General features: G+C 34.4%; 1 protein-coding gene across 1 annotated transcript in view; it reads right to left on the reverse strand.

Annotated features, from left to right (window-relative positions):
- Window positions 1–20,759, reverse strand: part of LOC129226365 (rap guanine nucleotide exchange factor 2-like) — a 458,437-nt gene that overhangs the window by 132,147 nt on the left and 305,531 nt on the right. Inside the window, exon 4 of the mRNA XM_054860968.1 lies at window positions 13,727–13,802. Coding sequence (XP_054716943.1) covers window positions 13,727–13,802 — 76 coding nt within the window. The remainder of the gene's footprint in view (window positions 1–13,726; window positions 13,803–20,759) is intronic.

The following is a 20,759-nucleotide window of genomic DNA, read 5'->3' on the forward strand; positions in this document are numbered from 1 at the left end:
TTTTCAGAGCACTAGCGTAGCAAAACAATATGCAAAATTGGATTGCAGCAACTCAAAATAAAAAAATAAATAAATAAAAGAAAGAACGAAAGAAAAAGGATACGAAACTTATTTAAAAAAAAAAAGAAACTTCGAAAAATATGCATCGTGAAGAAAGAAATGGAATGAACGCATGATTGCAAGTATAATTTTCTGAAGACTGTGAAATTTTTGGTAATTAATGAGAAAGATCGCCCCTCCCCCTCCCCAGTTAAAACTTTTCAAATATGAATACAAAAATTACTGGAAAAAAATATTTTAAAAGTTCTTTTCTTTTTATATAATTTTTCAGTTTTTTAAAATGTTGTCAGGCCAAAATTTTCAGAAACGGCAACCAAAAATTTTCGAAATTCTCGGATCCCAAACAGCCCTGGATTGCAATTAAATCACAGAAAATCATTCCTGATAATAGCAGATTTCGTGTACTTTTATTTTAAGCTAAAATCAAATCAAAGTTCTCTTGTTATTATTATCATAATTATTATTTATTTATTTTAAACGTTGAAATCTAGTTTTTTTTTCTTTTTTGATTCATGCATGGGAGTATTGGTTCCACTCCCACCATCAGAGTTCATGCACTTTTAGTTAAGAATCGCAAATTTATTCTGTATTAAATGAGAAATCTTATCAAAAATAACACTAGCACCACATACCATGGGCAACCATATGCAAAACTCTAAGGAGTGTTCAGATATTTTCCCCATGGAAACCGATTTCAAGACAGATTAGTCATTAAAATTTGATATTTTTAATAATTTATTCATTAATGGCTGGAGAAGTCATGTGTCTACATTTTTTGCAAAGAAAAAAGTACTAAAAGCAAAGAAGTTCTAATTTCTGGGGGTGAGGGGTAGAGGGGGCGGGACTCGAGCCCCCACTTGCCTCCCATATGGTCGCCCATGCCACATACAGTTCATCTCATGATTGTTGGCATTCATCTTAATACAAATCTACTTCGAAATCGATTGAAAACAAAAGAATTAATAGTTAATTAAATCAAACATTGACGAAGCAATTTTCTTCATAACGCAACGTTGTTAGTTTGCAACTTTTCAAATGGCATATTATAAAATAAATTGATTTTTGTAGTTTATTGAATGCCAATAGTAGTGAGGCGGACTAGGGTAACGGCACCAGTTACAGATATGCTTAAGATATTGCTCTCGGGTTAACTCAGCTTTCTGAGCCTTTTAATGCACATTTAGACTTTTTAAACTATTTTTTTCTCATGTAACTACACCTCATTCAACGTTTGGATTCTTCTGGATCCTCTGAATTAGTTAATTATGTTTTTATTTGCTCAATTTCGAAAAAAGGTCCGACCCCTAGGAACAGACACCGAAAATTCTGATGATACCCACTAACAGATAGGATGAGGAAAGGATGAGTAATGAACAAAATTCCCTTTTTCTCTTCAATATTTATTTCTAGCACTAAAGCCTTATTCATTTCAAATAAACATGAAACACCAGCTGACCTCGTGGTAGCTGTTCATAACCTTCCACCACTGCCTTGTAAATACCAACTGGCTCACAAAATTCACTCTGATAACACTAGATGATGGCACCGTATTCATGGGTCATAGCAACATCAGTTTTACCCACCAAAAATTGATTCAAATCCAAACTTATGAATGTATGTTACTGGACCCTTGTTTTTACTGGTGCCGTTACCCTATATCTGCAAAATCAAAACAAAGGAATAGAATAAAAGGTACACAATAAAAATAAACATCAATTCAAGCATGAACTCAAACATTCGATATTTTCTCTAGAACTCCAGATTGCGTCTGGTATCAATCCTCGATACTCGTAAACCAATTAAAAACAACCCCCGATTCCATATTCCTTTGCAGACGACAACGCCATCACGTGTCGTGATCAATGTTGCCGGTTGTAGCGAGTCTATCTATCGGGTCTTTTCCCATTTCGGTACCAATTCGAGTGGAAAGATTTTCATATCTTTCGTGTAGCTCCGGGCAATAACATGAGAGCAAATAATCGTTCCGCCTTGACTCCGGGAATTTCTGGAATCTCCCTCCACCCTTTTGGAATTTCATAACAAGGAAAAGTGGAAGACAATTTTGCTGTATGGCTGTCGATACAGCTGGATTACCTTATCCTTTCAAGTATTAAGGTATTTTCCTTAGAAATTCTCCCTTTGGAGGTGGTTGTGTGAGTGTTGCAATTTTACGAATTTAATACTAAGATTCTTGCGGATTATTATCATTATTATTTATTATTATTATCTCTTGTAGGGAGAGAGGGCTGATTACTAGTAGTTTTCATGTCTATTGTTTTCAAGTTTTATTCGTTCAAAGTCAGGAATCATTCCCCCCCTCCCCCCCCCCCACACACAAAGAAACAACGAGTATCGAGTTAGCAAAATAAAATTCTGTGCTTCAGATCCAGAAGGAAGTCCAAAAATTGCGATTTTCTGTTTTTTAGTGCATTGCATGCAGGAGCCTATCCCGCAAGCCCATTGACGAGCCATCTGAACGTAATGGGGTGGTTTCCTTTACTCAAAAGTACTACTTTTAGTCATTGAAATGGATAGAATGAGCAAAAAAATTACATGGACCCAGAAAATACTTTTATTTCCCCAACAGTTTTTTTTTTAATTAATTCTTTACAATGTCCGATTTTACAAACAGCGCGTGGTCTTTATGACGTCACAACTGATGCAATTTGGCGCATCTTTCTACTATGTTTCCACGTTATGATAATCAAGCAGCCAATTAAAATTGCGCTCTACACTTGCTATCCACCATATCGTTGCCAATACATGTGAGTAAAGATGCGAATTAAATATTTTGTTCTGTGAATGGCAACATTGAATGGCATTTCATCATTTGTGATGTCACACGACAGAAGTGTAAACAATGAAAGCGTGCCGATTTAAGTAATTTTTTAAAAATATTAAAGAAATTATTTAAAAAATGGTCAGATTCTGTTTTTGAGCATGCTCTTTCAGAAAAAAATACTTACAGTACTTTTAAAATTTTGGAAACAACCCCATTTAAAAAAAAATTCTTTTCATTTTTTTACCAGGGTTAAAAGAGCGCGCGTCCCATCATTTGCATGCGCCAGAAAAAGGTTTTTCCTCTCTACCGCAAAATTATCATAATGTGACTTACGCTCCCCTGGCTATGAGGTACCGAATTTATGATCGTTCCAAAAGTTTACAACAGGAGCCTTTTAAGAATTTAGGCGTCTCCGGGAATTTTTTCAGTAATATTATAGAAGAGATTGTGAAATGTAAGACATTTATGAAGTTAAAATTTAAAATGAAGTACTTTTGAGAGAGCGCACAAACAATTCACACCGTAAACGCAGTGTACGTGTCGACAAATTTTTGTGAAAACATTTACTACAATAACAATCAAAATCACCCGAAAATAAATATTTTATGAACTCCACCTTTTTTTTGTCAGTTAGAAAAATATAAATGGCAACAATGAAAAAAATAAAGGAGAAAAAAGAACTAACCCAGACATACACTGATTCTGCAGAAAAAAGATTGAATGCTGTAGTGTTATTTAGCATCGTATGGCGTAGGTTGCTGGGAAATCGTCAATACGCCTTCCATCGCATCTTATAACAAAACACAATAGCTCTCCCTCCTGCGGCGTCATTTTCACTAGAATCATGAATATCAAATAAGCATTTTCCTTTTCGCTTGATTTGTTGCTTTTACCAGAGAGAGTGTGGAAGAATCTTTCTTTCCAAGATAAAGCATTTAGTAATGTTTCATTCAGACAGATAGGTTGAGTATTCCTCTTACTCTCAATTTTGATTTTCGTTTAAAATATTATTTTCTCTTAGAATACTTTTTATTTGTTTGGGCTTTAAACTGGCGGTTATTAAGTTCTCTCTATTTGTTTTCGTATGCTATTTATGAGAGCTACAGAATATAGATCAGTTGTATTTTGAGAAAACTAAATTCTATATCATATAACATGGGTGCCCCCCTAAGGGCAAGGGCGCACCCCCCTCAATCCTCAATATCGCGGAGACCCCCACCCCCCCAAAAAAGAAGCAAGAGCCTCCCACCAAAAAAATGAGAAAAATACCCCTCAAAACAACCCTTCCTAAAAATTTCAATGTCCCAGTATGCGCCATGACCCCCCCTCCCTCCCCTAGGTAGGTACCCCTGTCATATCACAGCATTTTCATAAAAGTCCCATTCCACCTTCTGGAAAAAGAAATGTCATGTCACAAAAAGTTTAATCTTGGGTATGAGTAATTTTTCTAAATAAATTTGAAACCTCGGTATTAATTATTTATTTTCGCTCCATAGATTTCAATTTGTATTCAGTTTCAGCTAACTAATAATATTTTTGTACAGTGTAGGTAAAAAAAATAGTATCACCGTCAGTGGTTTTGCAATTATAGGCTAGATTAAAGATCTTGTCATACAATTTACAAGAAATATGGCTGAAATTATATAAAACCAAGTTACCTGCTAGCAATGAAAATGCATTGATCAAAGAAAATTTTTAAAAACAGCATCAACGATACAAAAGTCAAATGAGTCAAAATTTTGAATTTGATAACGAAAAATGCAAATCGGATTGTTTTGCTGTTCATAAATATGCATAAGCAACTGCATTAGAGTTTGCATTTATGTTAGAACCAAAGGCTCTGGAAGCGGTTTTCACCCCCAAAACCGCCCATTCGCTGCGCACTGACCTTGAGAGTAAAATCATGCAATATTAAAAGTGTTGCGGGGTTGGAGTTGGACTGATTTTGAGGTAAAGGAGTTGAATTTTGGGAGCCGAAGGATTTAAAATCCAAGAGTTTGGAGTCGGCCATTTTGTCTGCAACTCTGTCGGGACAACTGAGTAATATAATAAGATTCGGGTTGATTTTGGGTAAACGGTAAAAAAGTCGGAATCAGAGTCAATAGCTCCAAAATTTCAGGAGTCGGAGTCGACTCCGGAGTCGGTCATTTCTCTCCGACTCTCCGCAGTCCTGAATATCAACCGAACGATGGATTTCTCGTTCAAAATCAGAAAGCCGATACCATTGCACTTTTATTTACACAACATTTTCTTGTGCCTAAGTCAAAGCGAAACAGATTTTATTGGACATGAAGTATGTGAAACAACTTGTGAAAAGAGAAGTACGAATGTCAAGATATCATTGGAACTCATTCACGCAAAATGTATTTCATTAACATGAAATACTAAATGAATTATTCAAATATTAAAGTTTGAAAAGGAAGATATCAAAGTTCATGCTTTTTTCTTCTTGCAGAAATTTGAGCCACTCTCATCATCTCACGAGAATTTCTAAAATATAATCCTAAGAACTTCGTATCTCAAAATATAAAGATTATCAGACAACAGTCAGCCATAAATTACTGTCTAGTCATAATGAAGCAATTCCGATATTCTTCAACAAAACGGGGGATCATCAGTTTCCCAAGATTCTTCCTTTCATGTTTTCGTTCTCCAACTGTAAATTTTACGAAAACTTCAGTTTATAAAAACTTTATGGGAGTGTGTTCGGAACTTTGACGTTTCGGATTTTTGGCGCTTGGATTTTTCGTTTTACTGTATTTTCTTTTCGTATTGTGAACGAGAAAGCTGGATTTCGTTGGACAAGTATTACGTGAGACAACTTGTGAAAGGAGATGTACAAATCTCAAGAAATCATTGAAACTCATTCATGCAAAATGTATCTCATTAACATGAAATACTAAATGAATTATTCAAATATCAAAGTTTGAAAAGGGAGATATCAAAGTTCATGCTTTTTTCTAATTGCTGAAACTTGAGCCACTCGCATCATCTCACGAGAATTTTAAAAATATAATCCTAAGAATTTCGTATCTCAAAATATAAAGATTATCAGACAACAGTCAGTCATAAATTACTGTCTCGTCATAACGAAGCAATTCCGATATGCTTCAACAAAACGGGGGATCATCAGTTTCCCAAGATTCTTCCTTTTATCTGTTTTCGTTCTCCAATTGTAAATTTTACAAGGATAACTATATCATGCTTGCACAAAGGACTTCAATTAATCACTCTAATGAATACATAAAAGGAAGCTTTGATTATTATGCGTGAAAATAATGAAATTAAAATGTGGGTTCATTATAACGCTTGGCTAAATTCATGACAACTTAAATCATCTTTTCATTTTTAAGCTCGCCAAACTCTTTGTGGGAATAATGCAAATTTATTTTGCACTCTCATCAATCAAGTCACAAGATTTGCCTAAGCGCATTCTTAAAGTCTTATTTGAATATTTCCGATCAAGAATGCTGCTGAATAATTATTTTTTGGAAAGAGATAATCTAAAAAAAGATTAAGTCATTTAATTGAAAATTGCGATTTATTTATAATCTATATTTTTGTCTTTGAGATCAGAGCTTGCTTAAATGTCTTTCGCTATCAATTTTGGAAAACATATTGAGTGCTTTACGTAATGTCTTTCAGCAAATATTTTTTTATTTTTCAAAACTTCAACGCTATTAACATCAATTTTTTGTTGTCTGTTTGTCCCCCAAGGATGAACAAAAAGCTATTCATTTACTCTGTCTGGTTTGTCCATTAACTCAAGATTGTCATACAGTTATAATCTGGCTGTTGGATTAACGATGAGGCTAATAAAGCTGCAATAGCATTAGGGAACGTTATGAGAGGATTTTAGTAATCTTTTAAATGAGTACTAATACGAAGAATCGACTTTTATCTGACAGTGTCAAGTTACTTTACCGTCATCAAGAGAATTTATATATTTGCACTTCGACCAAAAGAAAAAGGTTTTGCCCCAAGTCTTTGTTCTTATTCTAATCTTATTTACTTTCTTTAATTTATTTTGAAAATGTTATTTATACCCCTTTGCTGTAATTTTTCAAATATTACACAGTTGAAGCTGGAAGTTACGAAAATATCCGCCTCACTATTGTTGGAACTTGTCTAACTACGAAAAAAAAAAAAAAAAAGAAATGCACTGCACGCCAAGTGCAAAAATGTAAACAAAGAGCGATACTTCACTAAGATAATTTGTACTGACAACGCTTGATTTTAGCAACCCTGGTTTCTCTTGTGTTCAATTGGCTTTGATGTAAACTTGACAGATGACGAATATTCGAATGTCAACAATCGTGAAGCGGATTATAAAATCATTTGTGCAAATTCTATTTTTCTTCAAAAGGTTCTTCTTCTTCTTCTTTTTTTTTTTTTTTTTTTTTGTCTCGTTGAAAGTTTTCTATCGCAATTTGTCAAAAATGGGAATCCAAGTTTTTATTAATTAATTTATTTTTATTTTTGTGGTAATCTATAGAGCACAGATATAAGCAAATGAACATTTCATACATCACTTAGCTTCGTCAGAAAACCGGTGCAGTAAAAACGACACCCCACGTCAAAAAATCACACCTCCATCCAACAGCGACCCGCATCCGCTGCTGCACAGGAAATTCTTCTTCTGTCCAGTAAGGATTTAAAGCGGCACATTTCCCAAATCTCCATCTCCCTCCTCTTGTGCGTGCAATGTTTCCCGCGGGGACAATCGCTGGACCGCATCGCCCGCATCCAGCATTTGGACACATCCAGTGGCGGATCTCTCCCGGGTCCTGTAGAAACTGATAGCCCATACTGTTTAATCTGAGAGAGAAAGTTTACAGCCATCTTACCGGCAAGTATCCCCTATGAATCACTTGTTGCCTGCTTATCGGTGACATCTCATTCCCGGATTATACCCAGTTAAGTTGTTAATGATGGTGAGGTTCAAAGGATGCGCTTCAACGGATGGTGAGAGTAAACAATGACACTTTCATTTTTAAATAGAGAGGATTGTATGTTGACAGAAAGAGAAGATTAAGGCATACAAGGGATTGGTTTATGGGGTTCAACCACACGGATAGCAATAAATAACAAGTATATGAGAAAAAACGCTTTATGATTTTGAATCAAGGAAAGGCTCAAAAACCTATATTAATTGAAAAGCGCCCACAATCCCATAAATCTTCGCTTGCTTAAATACAGTCATGAAATGAATTTGTTAACTTCATTAACAATTAACTTTATAATTCGTGCATTTATTCATTTTTGTTTTTGACAACGATTAAAAAACTTGTTCTACCAGCCAACGACTAGCTAGTAGAATAAACAAGGACACCGACAGCAGAGACGCGCCCCTTGTCAGTTTGGTCTCCGGGTTCCCAGCCCTCATGGGCGTCGTGGCCGGGGGGGGGGGTTCGAGGGGTCCGGACCCCCTCAATAATTGAGAGTCGACCCCCACAAATATTGGAATTTGTTAAGATGAAATCCATTATTTTGGGGGACTTGTTACTGTTTTAATTCCAAAATTGAACGATAATGCAGCAATTACACAACACATAATTTATTATGTGAAATGTTTAATTATTATGTAATCAAATAAAACTGAACTTCGTTGATACAATAGGAAAGCAACTGTCTGCAATGAAAACTTAGAAGCAAAGAATTGCTGCTAATTATGACCAGAAGTCTAAACTACCTGACTACCTCAGAAGCCTGATTTCGAATTTTTACGGAGGAGAGTGGGGGGGGGGGCAAAGGGTACTTAATTTAAATTATACCAAAAAAAAAAAAAAAAAAAAACAAGAACCACACCCACTTACATGTAAATACATTATTTTCTAAAAACTTGGAGGCTCTTAATGACGGGCCTGCTCACACAACAAGGACAAGGATTAGCTAGCCACAAAGATATAGCAATGGTGAAGAAGACCTCATGCAGCTATACTGAGGGTTTACTGTGAAGGAATGAACATAAAACAATCATTATGAGAACATAAACTACTTTGAAGTTTCTGCATAAGAACAACCCTAAAGCAGAATTTTCAAAGAGAGAGAAAATGTACTCAACCGGATATTCAAAATAAGAGTGTATAAATGCTAAGGTTATATCTTATTGAAAGATCAATAGAAATCACTTTTTATTTTCTCCGTTATTTGCGATGGAAGAACAGAAAATTCAGGGTCATACATTATGTCGAGGTTAGAAGACACTCAAGATCTCTACGAACCTTTTCTAGGTTTCTACAAAATTCCTGCTACAGCAGAAGAAAGTCGCCTCTTATAACTGATATATTGCCCCCCTCCCCTTTTTTTAGAAGTTGGGCCTCCAATTTCATTTTGATGATAAAAATAAAAGAAAAACCTGCAGTCTTAAAAATGAACAAGTAGATGTGATAAACGAGCAAACACAATAAAATTGAAACAAAAAAAGTATTTTTTTAATTTTTATAAATGCAATCTTAAAATATAATAGGAAAATCGAGATTCTGTATTATTCAATTACCTTACCGGGTGACCGAAATACGTTTTAAATAGAAAAAAAGTTGAATTACAGCGAACCGTTCGAATTTTAATCTAAGGAGCCGAAAACGGCGTTTTTCTAAAATATGAGGGCGATAAAATGCTTGCAAAAAAGAACAAAAATAGAAACCCCCTGATTTTTCTCCATCAGATAAAATTTGTTCCAATGTTCCAAGAAAATTAGAACGTGAATTATAACTCTTTCTAATTTCATGCTAAACTGTAAGATTAGAAATCCATTGTTGAACAATACTTTTATTTAAATTTGTAGCATGAAGAAAACCATTGAAAAGAAAGATCTGTTGCCTTTTTTTCTCGCATATTAAAAAAATAAAATTTTGGCTTTTGTTTTGAGGTTTTTCCTGTACTCGGGGGATTTAAAACTTTTCCTTTTTGGTTATTTTTTCGCAATATGTCGGGAAATTTTAGATTTTTTTGGTTCAAGCCAGATTGCAGAACATTCGTCACGGACTTAAATTTTATTTGCGAGGTATATCGTGTAAAACCCAGTAATGCAGCTGGTATTTCAAATAAATTGAAAAAATAGACCTAAAGTATCTGTGTAAAGAATTGCATTAGTCCAAAAAAATATTAAAAGTGTTTTTACTGAAGCCGCAGACGTATTTCAAACAAATAAACTATCCGGCTGGAAATTGAAAATTACTACATAGAAAACCAAAGCAGTCAAATGGTTTTACAAAAAGAAAAAGACTCTCCTCAAGTCTTATCCCTCCAGTTTACTTCATCGGAGGTAGCCTAAAAATTGTGTTTCTGAATCTTAGATTTTGGAAGCAAGGGAGAGTATCCAAATCCCATTCCTTCCCCTAACGTCAGCAACGATAGCCTACAATTATGTTTTAGAATTTCAATGTCGGAAAACTTCTAGGAAAGCGCCCTCACCGTAATCCAGGAGAAACACTTACTCCCCATTATCAAAGATCGTCTCAACTTTCGTTTTCAAGGCTTCAACTGTGAAAATGTTCCAGAGATCCCCTGAACCTTCCCTCCCACCCACTAATAGCATCAAAGGGGGACTAAAACTTCATGTTTAGACCTCGACTTGGGAAAAAAATTGGAAATGAAGCCTTTAAACTCTATTTCCCAACACCATCGACAGTCATCTATATATAAATTCAACTTTTCGGAGCTTCAATTTCAAAAAATTGTTTGTTCCCAAACGTGGCCTAGAATCGTATTTTTAAAACTTCGATTTTGAAAAAATTCCGGAGAGGGCCCTCAAATCTCTCCTCCCTAGCGTCACCAAAAGCGTCTTAAGCTGCGTTTATTGAACAATAATTTCAAAAAATCTCTACGGGAGAAAAGTTGGTCCCCCCCAATAAGTTTCATCTGACGACGCCAATGCCAGCCCTCATAAAATTTACAAGAAAATTTTCTTCTCCAATTTCAACCCGGGTCTGCAAAAGGCCCGGGCTCCTAGTTTCCGACTAGGCTGACATGGGCGCTCGCAGGGCCTAGTAATAAAAGCAGGGAAGGGGGGGGGGGGCGCTGGTTCATAAACAATCCTTACACAGTGTCTGTGTGTTAACACTTATATTGACATAACAAATAATTTCTAGACCGTTAGAGATAAACCTTTGATTTCAATTCGAAAATGCTTCAAATCTGGTGGGAAATTTTATCTTGCTGTTTGACTCAACGAATACAGTTTTGTAACAGGAAAGAAATCTAAATTTTTATGTTGATTTCTAGTTTTTTCAATTATATTTAGCAATCTTTACACTCTTAAGATATTGGCAAAAAAAAGTTTGATTCTTCTAAGACTAAAACTGACATGAATTTCAATAAAGCTCTCAAAATCAATATTTTCAATGATTTTCTTGGGATTCGCGAGAAATTTCGAAAGTTTTTACTTTGCTGACCGCCTTATTTATTTAAATTGCAACTACGAGGTCAAAGTCATAAAATGGTGAAACTTTTTTAATTGTCCATGTTGGGGTATCAACTTTGTTTCACTAAAAATGTTTGGGAACACCAACAAAAATTAAGGTATTGTAATTTTTATGGAACTATATTTATTGATCCAGGCACCATAACTTTTTTAATTGGAGCAAAATGGCTGTCTCTAACGATTTTGAAATCGCAACAAAAAAACTTCGAGCTCAAAAAAAAACAGACTTTCAACAAAACTATCCCAAACAAAAGTTTTAGCAGACATGCCCATGCAACAATTTCATAAAATTTTAAGAAAAACGAAAAAATAGAAAAAAAAAAAGAAAAGAAAAACATAAGACAGAGGTAGTTTCATTATATTAAATAAAAATTATAATAGTTCGAAAAATGTGCGTGTATTTTAAGTTATACATCAGTTCAAGAAGTGTTATTTGAAACCGGCAACAATCAAAAGTACGGTTGATACTGTTTTAGTGCTGAATGATGTGTAAAAATCAGAAATTGTCATTTTTTCTAAGTTTAAATTTCTAAATTATCAATATAAAAAATGGAATTTAAAAGAGTAATTAAGAGGATGTTCTGTAGTCGCTGTGATTACATAACGTACAAAGCATTATTATTGCGAATTACATTTTGAAAAATCGTAAATTTAGATTAAAATTTTGACTACTTGTTGCAAATGTTCATAATGATTACGATTCATAGAATTCGGACCAAGTGTGCACAGAAATTTTGGGGCTCGTCACAAATGACTTTTACGGGACCCCCTCTATTTTGTTTACCCCACACGTCCCTACATATACTTCACCCTTCATTTAAAAAATCTCGGGCCCGGGCCAACAGGTGCCCCCCCCCCCTCACTCGTGCACGCCGCGGTTCGGATACTACCGCGAATTAAAGCACAAACGTTCAAAATTATGTTCAATTTATGGAATGTCAATCCGGATGCAGAAAATAAAGAAACGGAAACATCAAAAGCTCGAATGCTAAAAATGCGGAAAAGAAAAATCGGACACAGAAGCCATTTATTGCGACAAAAAAAGAAGAAAAAAAAAGTATATAGAAAATCCTCTAATAGAGATGTCGCTGCTTCCGGTTATGCCGACTTCAATTCGCGTATCGTGAGTGAAGCAGTTCAAGGTCAACGTGTCTTCAGAGCAGCTCGAAAAAGGATGCCCATTTAATATACGTGTTAATCGACGAACAACAAATTTATTTAGAGACTAAGAGTTCAATTGTTTGACAAATTCCTTCTGAATGAACAAATAATGAGACATTTATAGATCTCTTCATTTTTTCTAAATCATTAACAGCTTGCATTGGTTTAAAAAAGTGTTTCAAATATAAATACAAAAGGTGGCTTTTAACCAATTTACTTTAAATTAGCATTGTTTTCACAAAAACAAACCAAATATTTCGGGGCACGGTGACACCCTCCTCCCCCCCCCCCCCAAAAAAAAAAAAACACTACAGACTGTGATTGAAACTATGTATTTGGACACTTTCAAAACCTGGCAGTTTTTCTAATTTTTCAAAAAGCACAAGACCAGTGCTTCAGTTTACACTTTTCAACAAAAATTCAACCATACGTGCATACAGGTGACCAACAACTTCAAACTGAAGAAATGAAGAAGTTTTTTGATCATTCTGCAACGGAAAAATGGGGGGAGGGGATTAAACTATAAATTACGAAACTATAGATTACTCGCTATGAACAACTATTGTTTGGATTTTCGTGGACATCGTGGTACTTTACCAGCTCAAAAGTGGCCCTTTTAAATTGTCCTCTGTAAAGGGGCTTCGAGTAGGTAAGCCAATGTTGTCCTTAGCATAGATCGACAGTAATTCGATTAACCATCGAGAGATGGAGTCACCGGTCATTCCCATTTCCACGGATGGAATTGAGGGTTGATGAGAAGGAAATTTTTTACAAAATCCTATGCCTCGGTAAAATGATCCGTTACAACATGATTTTAATTTGAATTTAAAAATTAACCAAATGTGTTCTTCGCTATTAATTTTTAATGCCTTCGCAGTGTGTACCAAAATTTACTTATCCTCGTTCCCTCGATTTGGGCTCTATGTTAAAAGCGAGAAAGCGACAGGCATTTAGTATTAAGGGAAGCGTTGATTAATGACACCGTTTAGAAATGTAGTGGCCGACCTCCTTGTCTAGTGGTCAGAGAAGTCTGATAGCGGATGGGGAGGTTCTGGTTTCAAATCCCGGCTCGGGTATGGATATAATTTCTCTCTCTCCTGCCCATGTGTTTTGCGTTGTTGTGCTGTTAACGATTGCCTTCCCTATAAACGGGTCCTTATGACATGTGTGTACTGTGGAAGTCGAACTTGACACCAAATTACGGTACAGTTGGAAAAGTGAAGCAGTGCACCCCAAATTGCCAGCCTAGCTCGCACAAGACAGCAACAGAAAGGTAAGGAAATAGTTGTCTCACTTACCACAATCATCTCGGATGGTTCCAAGATGAGGCATTCGTTGACCCTTCTTCCACTTCCACCAGAACGCTTCCCAAAGCTGCAAAAGGGATAACAAATTGTCAGAGCGTGGCACAAAGGTAATAAAAAATGCATAACAAAAGTTAATTCAATAGATGCAACTTAAGGAACCGGGAATTTTCTCTCCTTTATATTTCGATCCAGTTTAATTGTTTTCTTGCATTTTAATTAGACATCAGTTGAAAATGGAAAACGATTACAACTTGATTCTTTTGCACAATTTATGTTGATATCAAACAATGGGGTCGTTTCCAAAATTTTAAAAGTATTTTTTTCTGAAAGAACATGCTTGAAAACATAGGATCTGACCATTTTTAAATAATTTGTTTTAAGTTTAATATTTTTAAAAAATTACTTAAATCGGTATGCTTTCATTGTTTATACTTCTTTATACTTCTGCTGATGACATCACAAATGATGAAATGCCATTCAGTGTTGCCATTCACAGAACAAAATATTTAATTCGCATCTTTACTCACGTGTATTGGCAACGATATGGTTGATAGCAAGCGTAGAGCGCAATTTTAATTAGCATTTTGATTATCATAACGTGGAAACGCGATAGAAAGATGCGCCTAAGAGCATCATTTGTGACGTGACGTCATCAAGACCACGCCTTGTTTGAAAAATCTGACGTTTAAAGAAATTAATTAAAAAATAACTGTTGGGAAAATAAAAGTATTTTCTTGGTCTGCTTTTTTTTTTTTTTTTTTGCTTATTCTATCAATTTCAGTGCCAAAAAGTACTACTTTTGACTGAAGGAAACAACCCCATTCTTGTTAAAAATAAATGCAGATTTTTAGCAACAATTGTATGTGATAGGTTTGCTAATTTAATGTTTCTTCAGTTAAATCAATTTGTTTTAATGTACGTTGATAACTCCTTCATGGGTTAAGATATTTTTAAAAAATTGTTTTTAATGTACCAAATTTCAATTTTCTTGTTTAATTTCTCACGATCTATCTTGTGGAAACGCTGCTGAGTTTTTTTTTAACATGCTTTTTTCATAAAAACTGGAATGGTAGGGGGTACTTAAGACATATTTTAGTGTATCTTTCACTCATTACCGGAACCAAGACATTAATTCCTCGATACTTACTCTCTACAGGGCCGTATGCAAGGAGGTGGTTTATAGGGTTCAAACCCCCTTCGAAGTTTTTCATCCAGGGAACTGCTTTCCATTATATATTTATTTTATTTATTCACATTTTGGTGAAAAAATAACATTCTTGTTATTATTATTATTTTAATTTTACTTGTGAAATGAAATTAGCATGACTGAAAAATTGTACAAACTCATTGAAAGTTTATGGTAGTTATTAAGAAATTCATTTATTTTGTAACAATATGGCATTTTGTAAGAACATCCCCTCCCTCCATTTAGATAATCTATTACAACAAAAATCAATAGAATACACGTGAAACCAAATTTCATAGACCATATTAATGTTTCAAAAAATGTTTGATAAAACCCACTCCGAAACAAAAGTCTGCGGTTATGGCCCTGATTCTCGAATATTATACGAAAACTTCCCTTCACATTTAAAATGGTCTTTTCGGTACAGAGACATCCGCACTATAATTGGTTTTTCGCTATAAATACAAACGCAATTTATTATGGATATATGTACGAGAGTTTTATGCTTTATTTCAAGATGGTTAGATTTATTAAAATTTCTCAGGATCAAAAAGCGAATAGTTTTCCCCCACAGTTTCTTGAAATCTGTAGTTATTTACATAAATCTCGTTGTAATAAATATTGCCAAATGTCAACAATTTATTTAATGGTACACTTCATCGGAAATAGTTTTTATGGCTGCATTAGTTTTTAAGTAAGTTCTTTATAGTAACATTTTCAGGTAAAACTGAGAAATTAAAAGAAAATACTGAAAAAAAAAGTTTTCTAGTATTTTCTATTTTTGTATTAACATAAAATAAAAAATTCTTGCAATTGCGAAATTTCAGCACAGACTTTATACCAGGGCTGCGGAGTCGGAAGGAAAATGGTCGACTCCGACTCCAGGATTTTGAAACGTCCGACTCCGACTTTATTATTATTTTTTTTTCTCAAATCACCCCCCCCCTCATGGGAAGGGGGGAAAACCCCTAAACAGAGATTGAAATATTACTTCCTTTTTATGAAAGTTTCGCGTTGTATTTTATTGCAAACCTAAGATGCATACAACGTTAGATTCAATTTGAAAATCAAATTATCCAATAGATGCGATTTCTAAAGTGAGATTACTAAAAAGTCCCATAAAAAAATGAAAAGGATTAATTTGTTCCCATTTAACCTTTAACAAATAGAAAATCAAATCCTGTGCTTTCAATTTTTGAAAGCACAGAGAAGAGTGAGAGAAAGAGTTTTGAGGGAAAAAAGAAACTTTTTTGCTAAGTCAAAAAACTTTTCTTGAGAGGAGGCGCCCCCCCCTCCCGGGTGACACCCATCTGGTGGGTGACACCTCAAATTAATTTCAGAGTTTATAAAAATTGAAATACGTTAATTCTGAAAAAAATATACAACAATAAATCTTAAATTTCATCTTAAAAATTTCAACAAAAATACTGCATTATATTGCGGAGAGAGGTCGGATTCATGTACGTCTAGAGCAAATTGTACACAAAATGCAGCGGTATACAGCTTTATAAGACTATGCTTACATTTCTTCGCTCAATTTTTAATTTTAATGTTTTTAATGGCATCTTCAGAATTAACCTTAACAAGAAGATTTTAGGATTAACTACAACTATTGAGTAATGTAACCAATAAATCATGTACTAATTGTATTTTGTACTTTTCAGTGTTAACCAAGCTTTTTTAGATGAAGTTTTTAGAATTAAAAAAAACACTTATATTTTATCGAATCTTTTGGATTTGCGCTTTCGTGCCAACACTCTTTTGAATTTAAAGCACCCTGAGAAGTTTCCCGACTTGCTCAAGCGATACATACATTACTTTTACTATTTTATAACAGAGATCGAGGTAAAAAATATATTATTATTTTTATTTGAAACTGATTATTTAGAAAATGTCAGGCAACAAAACTGTCTGCTGACAGTTACTATCAGTTAAATAAAGTTAGAAAATAAGCAAACTATGAGACGGCGTAGGTAGCTGTTACAGAAAGTTCGATAAACGATCAAGCCAGCTGGTTGCCACAATGAGTTATTTTCTTATTAGTAGGTTTCATACATGCAATCAAATTAATTGGAAGTCATTTTTTTTAAATGCAAGGAGAGTCAGTCAAAATTAAAGAAAAAAGAAACCCGGAGTCGGAGTCGGCATGTTTTCGAGCGACTCTGACTCCTTTACCACAAAATCAGTCCGACTCCGACTCCACAGCACTGCTTTATACAAACTATATGCAAATGGCTAGCGCACGTTAAATATTTTTCAATGTAAGTCAAAAACGTTCAATACCACTAAAAATTTATAAACAAGCAATGAGTTTAAGAACGAAACACTGCACCAGTTTCATTCTCCAAGATTTACTAGGGACATAAAAACACGCACATTAATTCCCTTATTCGTGATAATTTACGATTTACCTTCCATTTATTTCCTTGAACTGGCGTATAAAACTAATTTCGCCAGGAAAAATATAGCAATTCCGGCCTTTTAAGGTTTCCCTAAATGTCGGCTGTTTATTATCAAAGCAAGCCAAGGTGAGCAAGAGGCGTAGAATAAAGCTTCACTTGTGAGCATGTGTTGTGAGAGAAGCTTTACGAGTGATAAAACAAATATACGAAATTACTTTTTCAAAAGGATTCTAATGGTTTGGAGAAGCTGAAATTAAAGCTATTTAGAAATATTTTCAATACTACAAGAATAATTAGCAAAGCGCAATTTTGAAATTTATTATCGTCTGCGATTTTTAATTGGCAATTCTAGTCAATCTGTGAAGAAGAAAGGTGTATTTTAGGTAATGTTGTTGCGGCGAAAACTCGTGGAAGTAAATTTCAAGACGAGAAATATAATAACTAATTGTAGTGTATTTCTAATTGCCTTTTAGCAATTGGATGCAATTGTCAACGATAAATGAAAATTTAGAGCTTGTTGAAATTTTATCGTCTGTTACTTCAAATTGGCAAATTTCAAGCGAATCGTGCGAAAAGTATGGCTTATTACGCATTGTTTTTTTTATTTTTAAACAAATTTATAGCAAAAACACAAAATATTTGTATTTTTTCTGCAGTTTGTAAAGCGGAACCATGCCAAAGGCCATCAAACAATTCCTTTTAAATACAAAAAACATTTCGTTTCAGCCATCTTTCGAATATAGTTATCCTGGTGCCTCCGTAGCTCTGAGGTGGAAGCTTGGCTTCAAATGACGGAGATCGCGGGTTCTATACCAACCGAAAACTCTTGGTGTTATTTCTTCTCTTTGTGCCATGTTTTTTTCTTGCGCTGTCTCACATGTTCATTAAGAACTCCTTCCTTTCTAGGCAACTTCTCATCTTCGTTTCTAATTCGACTTGAAAAGTTTCAAAACTTAAACACATTTGAGGCAGTGAGAAGCAAAGGGATGTAAGTGGATATTTTCAAGTTTTGAGTAAAACGCGTTACAAGATAACGTCCTAAGGTAGGTTTTCATTATTTTTTTTTTTATAAATCATGCTGTACAGCAGTATCTACCGGGGCTACTAGTACTATCCCTTGCCCCCAAGACAGAGGAGAGGTTCCCCTACTATTTTTACTGGTTATCTCGAAACTTTTAATTTTGCCTCTTACATCCCTTTGCTTCTCACTGCCTCATTTGTGAACAGATATGAATGGCAACAGGGGTGTCCATCCCCCCTCCAAGTTCAATGGCGCAAATCGCCCCCTCCCCCCAAAATTTTTCTCAACGCTCTTTACCTTTTTATTTTTTATTTTTAGCTCTCTTTTTATTTTATTTATTTTAAAAATATTTTTTACTAATTTATTTTAAAAAAATATTTTTTATTTATTTGTTTTTTAATTAATTTATTTTTTAGAATATTATTTATTTATTTATTTATTTTTAATTGTTATTAATATTTTATTAGAAAAGTTTTGTGCTACACCAATAACACACACGCCAACAAAATAAATAAATGAAATAAAATATAAACAGAATAAAATAAAATAAAAAATAACTTGACTTAAAAATTCATCGATAAATAAACTTAAATAAATAAATTTTTAAAATTTTTTAAATCCCCCCCCCAAAAAAATGTTGATGGCGCAACTTGCGCCATAATCCCTCCTGTGGACACCCCTGAATGGCAATGATTATCACAAATACCAGCTCATAACAATTTCCCCACATTTAATAAGTTTTAAGCGTTAAAAACCGTGCTTGCAGACAGCAAATAAATAACATTCTTTTTGTGCATTATCAAAATACTTATTACAATACAATTCGTCACATAAAATACACATTCTTCATTCGCAAAACACATCATCAAACAAAACTTACCATAGTTTGACAGTGCAATTTTTGTAATCCAGAATTAGCAGAGTATGACTTTCAAAAGTTCACCAATACTGTCAGAAGTATTAGCTTTTAATAACAACAAAGACAATACCCATTTTTTTCCACACCATAACCTCATTTAGAAAATGATCTTAATTCGAACGTTTCTCGCATCATCCGAATAGCTTCACTTATGCAAGGCAATCAGATTCTATCACCACGTTCCTTCCAAGATTTGGTACTGGTGACTCTGTTCTTTCTTTCTGTTTCGTCATGCTTCGGAGAGTCCAAATAATGGACCGACTAATGATAAGCTAATTCCGGAGGACAAGACAGAAGATAATGTAATTACACGAAGAACACAATCGAACGAGGATAGAAAAAAAAAGAAAAAGTGATTTCTCTTTCAGCTGCTTGATATGGAAGCAACCAGTAAGGGACTGAAGAACAACAAGTAAAGAACAAAAAAGTTTTTAGAGTTCTTTTGGTGGGAAAATACCTCGAGATATACGTCAGAGTGATGTGACGTTTGTTAAGAGAATTGTTCTAAGATTATCATCGTCTGCAGCAATCCTATTACGAAAGTAGAGGATTTTGCAAATAAATGGCAACACTTTAAAAGAGTTACCAGTTTAGTAATAAAGTTCAAAATGCAATCAATCTCATGAGTTGTCAAATGATAGACAGTGAAATAAATGGATGTATCTTTGGAAACATTTGTTAAATGATTGATTGACTTTCAGACGTAAAAAAAAGAGTAAGGAAAAGGCATGTTTACTGCTCGTGACCTACACTGGGCTAAGGCAATAATTGAACAAACCAATTGAATGACTTGAAGCAGTCTGAAAGCATAATCTGTGCTGAATTGTCATTGGTAAAACACACTAAAACATTGACCACTAAAGCATTCCCCTGTAATCGGGGAATTTAAAATTTTTTCCTTTTGGTTATTATTCCACAATCTGTCGGGAAATTTTCAGTTTCCTTTTTTGCTCAAGGCAGATTGTTGAACAATGCATCAATTGACATAACTTTTATTCTCGAGGTAGACTGTGCAAAACCGGGCGAAGCAGTTAGCATCCAATGAAAAAGCATTTCTCTTTACATAAAAATATCATTCACACTTAAATATTGCTGCTAAGTCTTATTCAACCTTGGTCCCAAAGCCATCCTAAAAAGTCTCGTTACTTTCTAGAAAACATATCCAAAGGGGCGCATGGACTTTTTGAGTAATATTTTTCAATTTCAAGGTATTTGATGTCCTCTAGCGTGTCAGCGGTAAACCTGATATTAATAGTAACTGAACTCGCAAATCATATTAGACACTGAATAGAAAATGAAAATTTTCCAAGTTATCCTTGAATTATTTTTAGCTAAAAAAAAATTCTTTAAAAATGATATCAGATTTCAAGAATAAAGCACGGATACCTAACAAACTTTACTGCAAACTCGATTAACAGTAAATCTATTGTCTATTGCTTGAAAAAGCATGTAAAATGTAACTCCCCCTCCACGCATACATGACTTACACTATAAAT

The sequence above is a fragment of the Uloborus diversus genome, chromosome 7, assembly GCF_026930045.1.
Source record: "Uloborus diversus isolate 005 chromosome 7, Udiv.v.3.1, whole genome shotgun sequence".
Classification (NCBI taxonomy): Eukaryota; Metazoa; Arthropoda; class Arachnida; order Araneae; family Uloboridae; genus Uloborus; species Uloborus diversus.